The 16,625-nt window shown below is 46.3% G+C and overlaps 1 protein-coding gene and 1 long non-coding RNA gene across 13 annotated transcripts in view; one reads left to right on the top strand and one right to left on the bottom strand.

Annotated features, from left to right (window-relative positions):
- RASAL2 (RAS protein activator like 2) overlaps positions 1-9,377 on the top strand; it is a 186,753-nt gene extending 177,376 nt beyond the window's left edge. For 8 of the 12 annotated variants that reach the window (XM_075760434.1, XM_075760432.1, XM_075760437.1 and 5 more), the window contains 2 exons: positions 2,291-2,321; positions 4,356-9,377. In XM_075760434.1, coding sequence (XP_075616549.1) covers positions 2,291-2,321; positions 4,356-4,498 — 174 coding nt within the window. In that variant the 3' untranslated portion in view covers positions 4,499-9,377. The remainder of the gene's footprint in view (positions 1-2,290; positions 2,322-4,355) is intronic. The other 4 variants (XM_075760433.1, XM_075760435.1, XM_075760429.1 and 1 more) reach the window with 1 other exon arrangement.
- LOC142602808 (uncharacterized) lies at positions 8,689-16,273 on the bottom strand. Its single transcript, XR_012836636.1, has 2 exons — positions 15,775-16,273; positions 8,689-11,630 (listed from the first exon to the last, which is right to left on the bottom strand). It is a non-coding gene; the product is annotated as an uncharacterized LOC142602808 (long non-coding RNA).
- Positions 16,274-16,625: the final 352 nt, after the last annotated feature.

Raw genomic sequence — 16,625 nt, 5'->3', positions numbered from 1 at the left:
ATGGCTTTGAACGTTCGAGTCCAGAAAAAAAAGAACGCTTTCAATGGAGCATCGCCCTCTATAATGTCCCGTGTGGCATTTCACCCCATCTGACTGTCCACGTCAGTCCTGGAGAAATGCCCACTTTGCCACAAACCTGCGGTGCTTGTCTCAGTCAACACAAGTTAGCTGTGGAAAGCGGGACATCGTGGGCAATGCATGCGGCTGTGTTGTGTGGGATCATTTCAGCTTTTCTTCTGTGTCTGTGCTGATCCCAGAGAGCAAAGCTTGGACAACAGAACCTGAGACTGGTTTAGTATCTGCCTGCCATGTTATGTTTGTGATACTCGTATTTGGAAGACATCTTTCCTGCTTCCGGGCTTTTCAGCAGTTCTAACTGCAAACTTTCCTTAATAGATAATCTTCAGGTGACCTGTTTTGGGAATAACCCAAGTTATTTCAGAAAGTTGTTTCCCTACACAGAGTGGCAGGGCATGGTGGGAAAGCCTCAGTTGAATGTTGTTAAAGATGGTACTGGTGTGTTAAAGTATAGGCACAAGCGAGCACCAAAGGGCATGCCCTGGCCGTTTCTTTTTCATGTTCAATGGCCAGCAATAATAGAAATGTCTGAGCTCACATGGAACTGTAGGGAAAATATAAAGTAGAAAACAGCTGTGTTTTTAAAAGCCTGGTAACACTAGGAACATACTTACAGCTGATTTCTTTTTGATAATTTGAAAAGTTCTGGTTTTCTTGCTGCCTCTGCCCATTTTCCCACAGTTCTTCAGAAAGACTGTTCATGAAAGCTGGATTTTTGGATCTGTGTCATCTAATCTAAACAAATCACTTGTGTACAATAACATGGCACTTCTGTTACCTAGCCTTGCAGAATAGAAAAAAAATCCTACTGGAGTTACACCATATACAGTTCCTAGCTATTGTGCAAGATGCTTTACATGGAGCCACCAGTGTAGGCACCCTTTCTAGATGCAGCTCAAGATTAAATCCTTTCAAAATGCCAAGTGAGACAGTACAGTGCTGGAGAACGAACAGGAATGTGGTCAGTCACTGTACTTTTTTATTTTCTTGGTGGTGGAGGGAACAGTACAGCAGCCTCCAGTCTGATCAGGGAGCATGGGAAGTGGAAGCTGGAGTAGTAGTTGAACGTGCTGGGTCATTTTTCAGAGATAGGCAGAGTCAGGGCTTTCTGCTGTTACGCACTGATGGAGTGGCAGCTCATCCAAACAGCAGCCTGGTTTTTGAAGGCGGTTGATGCCTTTTTCATCTGCCTCAAGAAGGCAAAAGGGGCACTGAGCAAACTCATAAAGAGCAATTTTTGGAGGGGAGGATTTGAGAGACTGTGACTGCATAAGAAAGTTACCCCTCCTTTTGTTTCCTGTCTGTGCCACTAGGCTCCCAGCCTCGGTGTGGGGTCATGGACTAGCAAGGCGGAGGGTGGACCAGTCTGGTCCCTCAGTGTCGCCAGCTGGCAGAGGGGACTGCTGCTGACTTGTGAAAGCTTCAAACCCTCAGGGCTGCAAAGGTGCGGTCCTTGATTGCACTTGATCAAACGATGCATCATTTATCACCTGCAGTGGGAATTGTTGAAAAACCAGTAGCATTAATGATTCCTCTTTTAATCTGACTTTTTTTTTTTTCCTAAAGTGCTGTTAGCTCCTTGGGCAAGCAAGGTCATCAGCAAACCCTAACTGCTTCAAGCATCGGCCAGCTCATGGAGGGAGCTTAGTTGTCATTGCCCTTTCCTGGGTACCTGAGCCAAAGAGAAAACTGATGAAAGATGCAGAACAGACACACCAGAGGAGCCCAAGTGTTTGCTGGGTTGTGTCACAGCTTGGCAGATTTTTCTTAGTCTGTGATTCATTTGGCAAAGGGATATAGTAGTGGCTAGAAAAGAAAAGGTCTTTTTTATGTGAGATTTATGGAGTGGAGTTGGAACCTGGCTTATCACACCTGTCTGAAGTCAAACGGCTGCTAGGAAACAGCAGTAACCCAGGCTCCCGTGCTATATCACTACGAGGTGCTTTTCAGGACTTGCTCTGTTGCCTGTGGTCAGGTGCAGCACCCAGTACTGCACCGGTGCACAAGGCCAGCCTTGTTCTCAGTGTACGTGCTGTTCACGCTGGTTCCGGGCAGCGCCTCGCACGTGCTGTGGTTCCGGAGGCTGCCTCTGGGCGTCCCTGACTGAGCAGGGGCCAGGTCTGGCTAAACTCTCTCCTTGGAGCAGCGGAGCTGCAAAGAGTACTGGCCCGGTTGCTATTGCAAGTGACATCTCCGCTGTGTTAAATTACAGGTCATAAATGGGGATGAGATAATTCAAACAGGCAAGTAAACCCAATCAGTTCTTTAGCTGAGCAGTACCCGGTCCTGGCCCAGCGCACTGACCTCCTACCCATTCCAGCTCCTCCCGCTCCCCGTGTCCGATTCACGTGTGTTAGAGACATGTTTGTTAGGTTGGATTTTCCTTTGAGCGAGAAGTGGTCTCTGCTCACCAAGCTCATGCTTTTAAGATTGATTTTCCAAGTGTAGATTTCCAGCTGTTTCGCTAAGTGGCATAGTGAGCACTCATCAGTGCCAGAAAATAACCAGCCTTTCATTTTTAACTCTTTGGAAAGCCATATTCTTTGGAAAGACATTTTAATTTTAAATTCTATATTCCAGGTGACATTCAGTCCGAGGAGGAGGAGGAGCTTTAACTTGCTGAAGAACACATTTCTGCTAGGGCAGTTGTGTTTTGCAGTCTTTGTTTCAGCATGGGAGGAAAGGCTAAGGCCTCTGACTCCTCCGTTGTCTATTCTCCTTCCTTATGTTGACTGGACCAGGGCAAGTGCTAGGGCAGGCTACAGCCTGCCTTCCTCTTTGTTGTTTTCTTGTGCCGCCGCCTCCTCCATTGGCTCTGCTACACAGAGCTCGGTCTCTTCAGGGCTGTCGTACAAGCAGTACTTAAATTCTGCATTGTTTTTGCACCCTAACACCTACCCCTGTGGGGAAGCCCACTGAGAAAAGCAAATGTTGCTTGATTACTGATGTACCACACAGCTGATGTGCTGGGATCAAAATCTCATGGGGCTGTTGTAGCACTTCTGTCTCCTGAGCAGTACGTCTGAACTATCCCTTAACGTTTGTGCCTTCTGTGCATCATTTTTCCTTCCATTTTGTTTCTCAATGGGCTGGACTGGGAAGAGTTCCTGCATGCAACTTTTTTTCATTCAAGTCAATTAGACTTTTTTTTCCTTCTCAAAAAAAGCCAATCAGCTGGTAGCATGGAGAGCATATTTACCTGTTGCTGTCTCTGTTGCGGCTTTGTGTGGCTGCATTTTTTTTTTTTTTTGAGGAAAGATGAAAATTGACATTTCTAATTGTGCCACCCACTCTTTGGCTTGACCCTCCAGTGCCGTATCCCACTGCAGATAATCTAACTCTTAGTAGGCTGGGTTTTGGTGATGGGTTTTTTTATTTCTTATAAATCTAGTGCTCATCCTTTAGCTTTCTGAATACTACTGCTAAAAGCAGAGGCTAGCGCTTTCTGTGCAGAAGAATCAAAATGGGGATGTGGGAACCTTGGATTCGGCGGAGCCCGGGAGCCCCTCTGAGCTGGAATGGGTCTAGGAGCAGTGTGTTCAGTGTTTGTTCTTTGTGTTCTGTCGATGGCGTCTCCCCCTCCACCCACACTGCCCTCTTCCCCTTCACCTCAAATAAACCCTTAGCTGTAGCTTTTGGCTGCTTCTTCTCTATGTTGCTATTGCACCCTCACTCCTGCTGGTGACTGCAGGCTGCCATTATCTGCTTTTTTTTATTTATTTCAAGCATACCATGAGTTTATTCTGAGCACACTCCATCCAAATTACAGAGACAATGGCCGTTAGATACCACTTGCACTTTTCTCTGCCAGATGAAACCTCCACCACTTTTATTTTCTGCTGCCTGTTTCTGTTTTTCTAACGTATTTTAAAAAAAAATAAATAAATTGGCTATTGCTGTTATTAACACCAACATCCTTCCCCCTCCTCCCATGGAAAAATCCTGCATTTCCATCTGCCTCGGTGGGAGGCTGGCTGGAGAAAGCCACGGTGACTGGATCAGGTCTCCAATGTCACCTTCCATCACGCAAAAAGGCCCGGAGGGCCAGAGCGGCCCATGAAAAGCCCGTGGCACCCAGGGGCCGTGTTACCCCAAGGAAACAGAAAGAGGCAGACATCCCATTTACCAGAGAATGTTAGCCAAGCTGCCTCTGCCTAGAAATCATCTGAAGACACTGTCACAGCCCTGGGTCCTGGAAGTTCCCCGTAAAGCAGGCTTGTGGGGCAAAGGTGTTTCATTTGTGAAGGAGCTCTGACTTTGTGGGGTGTTTGTTGCAGGAGAAGCGGATCGTGTCCCTGGACTCTGCCAACACGCGGCTGATGAGTGCCCTGACGCAGGTGAAGGAGCGCTACAGCATGCAAGTCCGCAATGGCATCTCCCCCACCAATCCCACCAAGCTTTCCATCACGGAGAATGGTGAATTCAAAAACAGCAGCTGCTAACTGGGCAGATGCTGCCAGCCATCTCCCCAGGAGAAGGGCAAGAGGGAGCAGACTCAAGAAACCTTCAAAGTAGCCCCCCCTTCCCCTTACAGGTTTACATAATGCTGCTAATAAAATGGAAAAGAGAAAGAACTCTGAAAGGTGGGCTTTAATTCCCCACTCAAGGCCAGGAGAACCGGGCTCCCGAGAACAAGTCCTTCCGTATCACTGTGTAAATAGAGGGAGCTCTTGGGTCATGTACAGAAAATGCTGATGTAATATACCAAAAGGAAGTGAATACTGTAGATTTTTTTTTAATTATTGCTATTTTTATTATTATTATTTTTTTTCTCTTGTTGAAAGCACTGCAGTCCTCGGAGGAGGAAGAGGGGAGTGTGAGTGCATGTGTGTTGTGGGTGAGAGAGAGATGAGCAGTGGGTTACATTAGACAGCAGCTGTATATATCAGGCTGACTGATACAAGTACATGAGTGGAGTGAAATAGTAGTGAAATGAATTCTATAAGAAAACTCATCTGCTGGTTTTATTCCCCTCTTCTTTAGCTGTTCTGTAACTGAATGCAAACTCGATAGCAAACATTTTAGCAAGAAAAATTGGCTCTTGCTGGATCCTGTTCTGACTTTTGGTAGGACTCTGGCAAAAAATATTCAGTCTTTCTGAACAAGGTAAAAACTTGGAGCAGCAAGCTTATTTCCTTGCATTTGCACACAGTCAGGCTTCCTGTCAGACAGACAGAGGGAATCTGCAGTTTTTCAAGGTAGGATTCTTTCTTTTTTTTTACCCCAGTTCTAATGCAGTTTTATATTTTCTGTTTTGAGAATTTACAGACCTGTAAATACTTTTTTTTTTTAAGACTCCTATCCAATCCCCACTTTACGCACCATGCACCCTGAAGTCACGCTCTGCACTCCACCAGGAGCAGTCAGGTTAGTGCTCCCAGGGAAGGGCTAACTGAAGGGTGCGTGCCCAGCAGCGTAGACTTCTGTATGCCTAGAGGATTTCTATATTTTAACTCTCGTTCAGTTTCACTACTTCAGCCGCTAATTTAGCCAGTCTGTTCCAATAAAAGATGCTTTCTGCACGTTTGTGTTAAAAGATCTTCCATTTCCACTGAAATTTGCCTTTCTCTGGATAATCTAGAGGGGTTTTTTAACTTCTGTACACAGTGATTTTTTTTAAAGGAGTTTTGACTAAGCTTTCATCTCCAATTACTTTCAGTTGCATTTCATAGCAGCACACTTACAGGCTGTATGTGAATGCATATAGAATTACAAAGTGACCTTCTCATGGAAGATAATGACATTTACAAACTGTAAAAGATTAACAATAAATGGCACAGTATTGCCAATTCTCATGATTTTACCAAATGCCACAATATATAGTCCAAGGGGGTTTTTTTAAAGCCCCAGACTCTAAAGTCAAGTAATAAATAGTGTGTGAATCTTCACTTTTTTGTTATATGTTTCTAGCCCCCAAACTCTCAAAGTAAATAAAATTATTGCAACAGCAATTGAAACATGCTAACAGCGAGTGTGAATATCCATTCAAACTAGTTATGGAAATTAGAAATTGGAACAGCTGGCTTCGCAATCAGACAAAACTTCACGAGGGTGCCTCTGTGCAGGAGGCTTAGCAAACAGTTCAGGCTGCAGCTAGGAACAAGTTAATGAGGTGGCTGTGGGGGTACCTGGCTGAAATCGTAGAGCCTGGGATACGGAGCAGGTCAGAGCTGGTTATCCTTTCTGGCCTTGCTTTCTGAATCTCCAAAGCTATTACATTCGACATGTAGGTGTTTCTGAGCTGATTGCTTCGTCTCCTGAACGTGACCCGCGTTACCTTGAACATGAAGGATTGGCAATACTGAGGACCCAAATTCAGCGTCTGTTGTCCTGTTTGTTTGTTGGAAATTAATTAATCTCACCTCTGTGCGCACACGCAGCTTGTGACAGCATGGCATGTTACCTGTTCTGCCTGACTGCTGTGCTACAATACTTCAGTTAAATGTCATCACACGAGTTTGTTACATTACTAACTACGCGTAAGTACAGAGACCGCATCTCCTGCGCTGTAGGGTGTGTAAGAAAAGTGTGTACGAATCTCTCCTAGAAAGGTCTCGGCTGCCAATTTACATCTGGAGAAGGCTTGTCGGCAGCGAGTTGGGATTTACATTTAATGCTTGGTTCTTTCAGATCAAAGCTGCTCTCGCTGCTCGAATGTGACTTGGTATTACCGGCCGAGGAGCATCCCTGTCTTGTCCTTGGTGTGTCACAGCCAAGTCAGCACCGTCTGGCACACCTGGGGTTGTGCTCTGCATTTGCTCAGTAGGGATTTCTTTTCCATACTTTCCAAACCGTCTTCCAGCTCCAGGTCATTGCTGACCGCTGATATTTTCTTCCTCAAACTGTGCCTTTAAGTTTCTTCTCCTTTCCTTCTTCCTCCATCACAGCCATTGGCAGTCTATCGAGTTTGTATCAATCTGTCTTGTGAGTAGCTCTCTCTTTTACAAGAAACCTTCGCAAACCCCTTTTTGTTGAGTATTTTTGTGCGATCGGCATCTCCCCTTTCCTATGTACTGTAATTACACAGCTCCATTGTGGGAAATTTGTTCCTGAAAGTAGCCTTTTCAGATGGGCAAGTGCATTGCTCACTTATTACACAGCGCAAATAGTGCAGGTGTTCTGTGACTGAGATGCGAGAGCAAGTGGTCATAGGAATAAATTGACTAGAACAAGGCAGAAGCAGATACGTCATTCTGGTAGCGTGTAGTCTAGCGTTACTTTGGGAAACGCATTTCACTAGAGCCCCCCAGCTTTCTGGTAACCTGCTAAAGATCTCTGGTTCGATGCTGAAGATGCTGAGGTGTCCGTTTTGTTTTCTGCAGAGACATGCTATAGGGGCAGCATTTCAGCTCTGATTTTTAGAGAGGAAATAATAATACCTGCTCCGAAACGGATACATTTTGGTGAGGCCTTCAGTGATGTATCATTCAATAATGTCCCTTCTCCTGTGCGTTTCTTACGCTTGTAGACTAGGAAAAATTGATATTCTAAAAGAGCCCAACCCATCAGTATCGTCCTCGTGGCTTGTCACCAGGCTGGTTGTTTCTACCCTGAAGTGCACAGTGTACTCCTCGAACTCCTGCTATAGAGGAGCAGCTGCCTGTTGACCCAAAAGAGGGTGAAGGTTGCAGACTCACAATGCTGCAAGAGTGAAACTGATCAGCTGCAGAGCAAAATGTAATGATCCCAAGTTCTGCAGGCAGCCGTCTCTCCTGGTTTGTTACCAAGCAGCTTTCTAAAGAAGTTTCAAGCCGACAATATATGAAAATGCCAACTTCTGTTTTGTCCAGTCTGATAAAATTCAAGTGGCACTAAACCACGTGGCAGCCAAAAGGTCTGTGTGTTTTGGAGCAAGAGCCCTAACTGGGCCTGATCACATTTAGTTTAAGAGTAGTAGCCAGCGGGTTTCTGCAGCCATGAGAGAAGTAAATAATGCAAAGTCTGATGATGAGCATTACAGACATGAGGTTTTGGTTCACACTTTCAGCAAATGCATCGGGCTGTGTCTAATGCTGTCACAAGCAACTGCTGCTCTCATTTGGAAACAGCTGAAATAGTGCAGGAAAAATTTAATGGCGTGTAGGAGTAATACTCCTGTGTTCCTAAGAGTGCAACAGAGAAGTTGCCCCATGCTGGCTCTCAGTCCGTGCTGACCACGCTCCTCAGTACCGTTTGAGGACAATTCTTTCCAAAGCGCAAAGCCGCCCGGGCTTCCGAGTTCAGGGTGAAAGCTCTCGGCCCCACGGCGGGGCAGGGATCTGGAGAGCGCTGTGTAGCGCTGTGGCCTTTTCCCACGCTGTGCAGAGTGCCTGCAGTGTGTGCGAAGAACTGAGGTGACAGAATGACGTGGGACAGGCACTGACAGAGGAGAGAGGGAGCACGGCCGGGGAGTGGCATCCTGTAAATGCCCGTTCTTTGCAACTCTAGGAATTCAGACCCTTTTTTTAAGGGAAATAGACAGGATTCACATCCAGGAATTACCAACTGTTACTCCCCTGTTGTATTAGAAACAGGCAACTATGCGTAAAAGCACAGATCCATACAGTTACGCATTCTGCAACGTTCCTCTCCGGTGGCATAACTCAGGCAGGGGATCCAGAGGAGCACGGAAAGGGATGTGTATGTTTTCTAGTTGGAGAATATGAGGTGTATCCAGTAATAAATTCTGTATCCATCGAATAAGTCGTCCGAGAAATGGTGTTTATTTTATGTTCTTGCAGTTGCTTTGGGTTGGCTCAGGCTTGCTTTTTTTTCCTGATATATTAATTTCATGATTTAATGCTCACTTAAACCCACCAGCTTTTAACTTCATCTGAAAATTCCATGATTGAAGTCCATCAGTTTTACAGCAGTGCCCGTGGAATGTGTCAGCAATACTTATCTGCTAAGGTCACTGTGTATGTATGAATTCTGTTTGTGTTCTGCAAAAATGTCTGTCGTTCCCGGAGAACAATTCCCGTTGGAGTTGTAACCATTACGTGTATTTACACCAGTGATTAGCGTGGTCAGCCACAGGTATCCAGTTGAGTCTGACAGAGCAAAACGGGTTCAATTTAGGCTGATGCTTTTAGGTATTTCCTTCTCCACAGTAAGTTAACTCCCACGAGATCGAGCATGTCGTTACAGATCACGCCTGCCAGGAGTCCTACCTGTAAAAATAGATTTTCTGTCTCAAGGGCCTTAATAAGAGTGTTACTACACAGAACTGTTTTACAATGATAGCTCTAAATAATTTATTTTTTATTTCAACAAAGTACACCTTAAAAAGTAATAAACTTGTTTTTCAAGCCGTATTTTTATGCTAGTAGCACTGGACTGTTTGGTCTCTGAGATCCATTTCTGCATTTCATTGCCTGGGTTTGTTCTAAAGAAGATTTATTTTTGTTCTGTGAATAATTTTTGAAGGTTCTTGTAATATGTACAGATATAGATACATTTGAGGTCTTTTATTGATATTCCTACAAAGAGTACAAATAAACTTTAACTTTAAACAGTTTGGACTCAGTAAACCGATGCTGATTTCAAATTCTGCTCATTCTGCTCTCAGGTTGTACTTGTGTTTTGTGTAACTTAATGTTTGTGTAACTTAATGTTTGGGACACCTGGAGCTACCTGGGTAAACCAAGAGGGTCCGCGGCCGAGCAGAGTGGCAGAATTCACTCCTTTCGCGTGTTTCTGTGGCTGGGTGCTTTGCCGGGGTGTCCAGCACGGGTGCCAGGGCTGCGTCCCGGAGCTCTGCCTCCCTGCGCCCAGAAGCTCTCGCTAGGAAATAGCTGGTATTGTGGAGTGAGAGAGCGACAAGCTGTGGAGACGCTGAGAATTGCTCTCTGCTGCTTCTAGGCATGGGGTTTTTTGGATAACAACAACATCTGATGTGGTGAAAAGAGAGTTACCTTGTATTAATTAACGTGTTTACTCCTCTCCTGCCAGAGCAGTGAATGTGATCAGCCCGGTTTTCTTGTTCAGTCAATTCCTAGATTACAGGTTCTCATGCACGAGCCCAAAGCTGCAGTGTTTGAGGCACAGACGTCAGAGGAACGCTTATTTACAGGTTCACATAAAACGCTGGATTCTAAGCAATTCATATTTATTCTTCATACGTGTATGAAATCTTGTATATAACGAGTGGGAAAACCATTCATACTGAGCTTCTTGAATGTAAGATCTATACTCAAGGGGATGTTTTGCTAAAAGTCTCTTTATTTTCATTTCACATGATATTTTTTCCATAGCTTTGAAGCCTGCGAAATACAGCAAACTTTTAGTTGTTACCGTGTGCCTCCACCCTGGCCCTACGCTTTGTTCTGTTCAAGCCGCCTGCATGTTCTGCCTTGTTCTTGCTTAGGCTGTAAGTTTTTCATGCCAGGAGTTGTCTTCCTGCATGTTTGTACAGAACCCAAAACAGCGGGTGCCTGATGCTCCTGGGCACGAGGGCAGCGCAAACAGCGTCTCTGAAGGAGGTGGATCTGTAAATTCCCACACCGGCAGAGTCGCCCGCTGCTCCGTGGCAATGCCAAGCGCTGCCGAGGGGAGCGGCAGGCCCAGCAGCCTAGATGCGAACAGCAGGCACGGCAGAGGCGGGTGAGGAGGGACAGGATGAGATGCAGACCTAGCGGGCAAAGCGAGCTCGGTATAGTCATTTGCCGTCATGGTTTTGGGAAGAGGAGGCAGGAGAGGGATTGGCAGGGGGAAGGAGGAGACGGCCGGAGGGTGTGCCGAGTGAAGCGGAGTGAGGAAAGTGAGGTAGAGCAGGAACAGTGCACAAACGCAGGTTAGGATGGTTCTGGGATAATACAAATAAAACTGTGGGAAGTCTGGGCTTTTCTGCGACTGCTCCAAAGCAGCTGATGCCCCAGTGCTCTAACCTGCTGAGGATGCTGAATTCCACTTTACCTGGGATGTGCTCCTTACTTCCACTGTGCTAAACTCCTGTGTATGAATGTGCAAATTCTCCTCCTGTTTCTAGCCATTCTGGACAAAGCACACAGCGCTCTGGAGCCCGTCCTCATCGCTGCTGCAGTTCACCCATGCCAGCTGGGAAATAAATTCCTTCGGAGAAGCTCCCCTCCAAGAGTCCTCCTGCCCAAAGCATGCAAGTGTAAAACCTTTAATGATTTCCTATGTGCAAGAATGCACACTGCTGCTTTAAGTAAGCAGCAGCTGCTACTTTAAAGCCATTAGCAGGTGGAATACCAATTTGCTTACGCTGAGATATGTGTCTCATGAGAAGAGTCCTTGCTTTTACTAGAACCCATCTCACGTTGCTGTCCTTCACCTTTCTCCTGGTCCCACAGATTAAATATCCTCATGTCTCCAGAAGATGTATTAAATTCCTGCTTTTCGCTGTGAGAGGTAGATCAAATATCTTGGTTGTAGGCATGAAACCTGGCTATCCGCTGGTTCTTCCCGCAGCGAGTACAAATACCATGTCCTTACTCAGCTCCATGGGAACGTGTAATCCTGCTGATGCGCCTGGAAACGTGAGTTCTGTGCATCTGAACCCACTTTTCGGTACACCCGCTTAGCCCAGTTTGGCAGCAGAGCAGCTTTGGCTGAAATAGAAAGGAATTATTATCAGTGTGACAGAGTTCAGGGTAGCTGCCAGGAGCAGGGCACTCGGGATAGATAGATGGTCCCCGCACCCTCCAGGTGGTTCTAGCTTTCAGGCTATAATAATATGACCGCAAGGGCCATCGTGTTACTACTGGGGAGAGGGGGAGCATGAGGGACAAATACCTAGTGTTGACATCATGAGGGATGATACAGCCGGGACAGAATCTCATGCAGAATGAAATGTGATCTGCACAGAGATGAATGACATCTTTCACTCCCTTCTCTCCGCTGCCCAGGCTTCTGTTTACAGCAGGATGCAGATGTTTAGACAGTTCCTATTTTGCTTGGCAAGGAGGAAGTCCTGCACACAGCGAAGGAGGAAGGGCTACAGCTACGTTGCAGGCTGCATTTATTTGCCCGACCCTTTGTGTTTCTCTCCCTTCACTTAGCTCACGTCAGTCAGACAGCATGCAGGTGCTGTGCTGCACCCTACCTGAAACTATCGATTTATGATTACCGTAGGAGTGGCTGTTCTATTGATGGGAGCTACATCTTGCCTCCCTAAATTAACTATAGTTTTATATTCTCCTGGTCTTCAGTCTCACATGAGGAAAAGCTATTTTCAGAATTAGGGCCCAGTATATTTACAAGCAAACATGAATACTAATGAGCATAATCAAACAAGTGCGGACAGCCCCTGCTACTCCTGGGAGTATGTGCAATGCTAGTGTGTAAGCTGTTAATCACCAGAAGGCTCACAGAGGTGGCCGTCTATGCAGAAGTGTTGGCTTTGCATTTATAGGTGCAAACTAAACTTGTTGGGGAAGGAAGCTGAACACAGTAAAGCTGTGGTAGATGCCTGCCTGGGAGATAGTTGCCTTGAAACAGCCTACCACCAGTGCAGACTCTGGCTGGAGGGTCAGCATCTGTGCTGTTTCTGGTGTTACACCCCTTCTTTGTGCTGGCTGAGGTAGGAGGAAAGATTCATCTCTTCGGGAGATGTAGAAAAGAGGAGGTTGAGCAAGACGCCATATATGAGAGCACAGTGTGGATAACAGGGTGGCAAGGGCTCATTAAAGGTTAAGACACTTCTGTGAGCCCTTGGCAAGATGGGGGAGAACAACTGGCTGTTCCCTGCCCAGGAAGCGGCTGCAGAAGCAGTTTCCATCTGGAGAAGCTGGTTGTGTCTCCATGGAAATGTCTGTGCAGAAGTAGTGTGGCCTGGGTGTTTGGGTCACCCTCTCCTGATCTGGGACCTGGCATTTGGAAGGAGGGAGGAGAAGTTTGTGGGCTGCAGTTTTCCCCTCTCTTCCTTAGAGGGCAAGCCTTCCCTGAGAGCCACAGGCATGGCTCCCCTGCTCTGGCAGGTAGCCTGACTGTGACACCCTGTGCGCATTCAGCAGCTGACTTCTGTGCGGAAAATTGTTCTGCAGAGCCAGCATTGTCTCTGCAGGGAGGAGTCGTCCTTACCGGGGACACTAACTAGGAACATCCAGTAGAAACCTACTTTGTAAAGGCCTTGAGAAAGCGCTGGGTAGATTTCAGTTCTCATCGCAGTCAGCATTTACTCGAGCCTCTAGATTACCTGAAATGCATGGGAGCGTACATCCCCTTTGGATACGTAGAATGTGCGTCCCTTCTCCCCTTTCCCTCAAGTGTGGTTACGTAGTCGGTGTTTCACAGTTCAAAGCTTTGTTCTCCATTACATCTCCGAGTGCACTAGTTCCTTCAGCACTGTCAAAGGACTTTTTCAGGACCTGGGACTTTCCTGGTGGGAGGGCAATGAAAGAGGAGGACTGACTTCCCTTTCCCTGTTAGTAGCAGAAGCCACTGCAAAACTTCATTTTATATAGCTGGATGTTTTTTAGGATCAGGAATCACTGATGAACTTAGACCTGATCAAGGCTCTCATAATTGGGATCAAGTGGAGCACTGCCTTTCAGACTTGTCTCCATCACTGGGAAACCAGGAATGGCAGCTCCCTCCTATGCCAGGTCTGTGCTCTGCTGGGGTGCAGTTAGAATGTCATTGCTACAGCAACCAATAAGACTAAAAAAGCTGATAAAATACATAGCATCTCCTCTGGGGCTGACTGAAGGGCAGAGAGATTGCTTCTCCCTCAATAACGTTTTTCTTGTGGTTTGGGTTTTTTTTTTCCTTGAAATAAATACATTCCCTGCAGGCAGATTCCAGATTGTGGCTCTGGCAAAATAGGGAACTGAAAAAGGAAAGTCCATCTGCCCTAAGTGCTGCTGACTTGACAACTGTGATGCTGGAATGAGCTGTGCCTGAAAGGGAAAGATGGGAAGACCTAGGAGGCAGTACAGTCAGTCCCACTCGCAGTTCACTATTGTGTGCATGGGAATGCTCTGTTCAGTCACAGCTGACGTGTTTTTATGAGATTTGTGCCAATGCGTTGGTGGTCTAACAGCTGCTAGGAAATTTTCCTGAAGGGCTAGACTGGGTTTTTTGCAGTAATGACTGTCCTCTAAAGAGACAGTAGAATATCACAGGCTTTAACACTCCCACCTGTATGCAAAGCATTTCCTATTCTGGTTAGGGACAGAAGCTGAGTGTTAGCTGGAACGCCTGTGTTAGCTGCTAAAAAGTACCAGCACCAGAGAAGAGCAACCATCAGTTATCTCGGAGATCAGAAATTCTGGGTAAAAAGAGCCATTTATGGTTATAGTACTGATAGTGGCTTTTCAAGTGCCATTCAAAACTCCTAAAGTCATCTCATTAGCCACCACCTGCTGGGACCCTAAAAGCAGATTACAGCCATTCCTAAAAGAGGCTGGGTAGCAACCCCAGACCTGCCTTACGGAGATGTTTGTGTCATGGTGGCCAGCACAGCTGCTGATCTCCGCCTGCTCAGCCTGGGACAGGAGTGGCTGCAATGCTGTGGGTCAGGAATGAGCTGCATTGGCAGTGGGGTGGAAGTCAGCTGCTTCCCTCCAAAATGCCATGCTCTTCACCTGCTTACGTCTGCAGCAAGGAGCTGCAGTCAGTCACAGAGATGCTGAGAGGAGGAGTAAAGGAGCGAGGCAAAGAAGGAAGAGCAGTTTGTGGCTGCCCAGAATAGAAATGAGCTGACAGGAACACGTGTGCCCCATCGTTTGGGGACCCTCACGCTGCCTGCGCCAGCAGCTACCGGCAGGCCCCTCGCACTGAGTGTGCCTGCTTGCTGCAGGCAGCAGCTCTCGAGTTCAAAGACAAAAGACCAGAAATGAGACTGTGCCCATAGGGCCCCTGAGATTTGTTGCCTTGGTAAGGAGCTTGGCCAGTCCTTGGTTCAAAAATACTCAGGCATCTGATGTCAGATAGATTCAAGTATTTGGCTGGTTTCAGTCGCGCTGTTCTGGAGACTGAGACTTGGACGGGTGTTTCCTTGGTGATTTTGCTCTGTGCAGCTTTCCTGTGTTCACACCTTTCCCAGATGCAGGACTATGCTGACAGAGATTTATTCTCTCTCACTGGGACAGGCCTGTGGTATATGTGTCAGGCTCGTGCTCCCCAACAATACGTGCCCTTCCAGGTTGGGGAAATAAATGCTAACATCGCCTCTTCCTAATCCTAAACAATGAAAGCAACTTCTGCTCCAGATGCATTCATTATGCTATTTGGCATAAGGTAAAAGGACAGTTATTGTCCCACTGTCTTTGGGGCATCAGCAAATCAGTACTTTGGGTGCTGACCCCACAAACAGAAAGCAGGATGCAATTAAATAATTTGAAAATTTATATTGACAATGAAGTTTTTATACATGCCAGTATACCATTTGCAGTTGACTTTGGTCAAAGATGGGATGTGCATCATCATAAAGAGCCCATTCTCGTGGACTTGTCAGAATGGCAGCCCATCAGCTGATAATGAACATGGAGGAGTCCAACAATGAGGAATCTGCTTAACTTAAAACTGGCCCCAGCCCTGCTGGTGGCAAGCCAGCTGCCCTCCCCATGGGACCGGTCACCCCAGTTGGAGGGAGAAAAATTGGTGAGTCAGGGGATGTTATTTCTAGCTAAATGTAGTTCCTCCACGTGAGGACTGGCATTTCAGTTGTCAAGGCTCTGTGTGTAACCCGCAAGTTTTTAATTTCATTTTAGTCTCTTTAAGACATATGTAAGTGGCTGTCTGAGTACATACCACACTGGTACCAGGCTGCCTGGCCGTTCTTTGCTCTTTTCTCCAGGTTCCCACTGCATTTTTTGGCTTCTAAGGGCCACAGCTATCGGAAGGGCCTCTACTAGAGTAAGTCTGGAATGAATTTGATAAATGAATCCCACGCATGCATGACATGAACACACTCATTGCTACAAGTGTTTCTTTAACCACTGTTCCCTTATCAGCATGAAAAACAAGTACGTTTTGTATCTTGGGCAAATACACTTGTGCAGATGCTAGGGGAGCTACAAGCTTATCAGCAAACAGGTTCAGGGATAATATTTGCAATTCAATACGCTTTGAATCGCTGTCAGTAAAATGCTCATCTTTCCTGAAAGCCTCAGGCCATCTCCGCTAACTCACTCCCATCCTCTCTGAGACCACATCGAGATCTGTCACAGTGACAAAGTCCCCATAGACTTCCCACACATGCTGCCCTCCAATTTGTGTCCTACTGAAGTATGAGGAACATAAAGAGGACAAAGCAGATGCTGACTAGCTAAGTAACAAATCTGTCCTTCCTACTCGCAGACTGGTCTGAAATATTTCTCTTACAGAAGTGATGTTTATTAGGAAAAATTAGCTAATGATTAATAGCTGTGTGCGGTGGGCTGACCCAGGCTGGAGGCCAGGTGCCCACCAAAGCCACTCCATCACTGCCCTCCCTGGTTGGACAGGGGGGAGAAAATATAACAAAAGGCTCATGGGTTGAGATATGGACAGGGAGAGATCATTCACCAATTACCATCACAGGCAAAACAAACTCAACGTGGGAAAATTAACTTATTACCCATCAAATCAGAGTAGTATAATGAGAAATAAACCCAAATATT

This window comes from Balearica regulorum, chromosome 8 (assembly GCF_011004875.1).
Source record: "Balearica regulorum gibbericeps isolate bBalReg1 chromosome 8, bBalReg1.pri, whole genome shotgun sequence".
In the NCBI taxonomy this organism is placed as follows: domain Eukaryota; kingdom Metazoa; phylum Chordata; class Aves; order Gruiformes; family Gruidae; genus Balearica; species Balearica regulorum.
The sequence above is the reverse complement of the archived record's forward strand: the minus strand, read 5'-3'. Positions and strand labels throughout refer to the sequence as shown.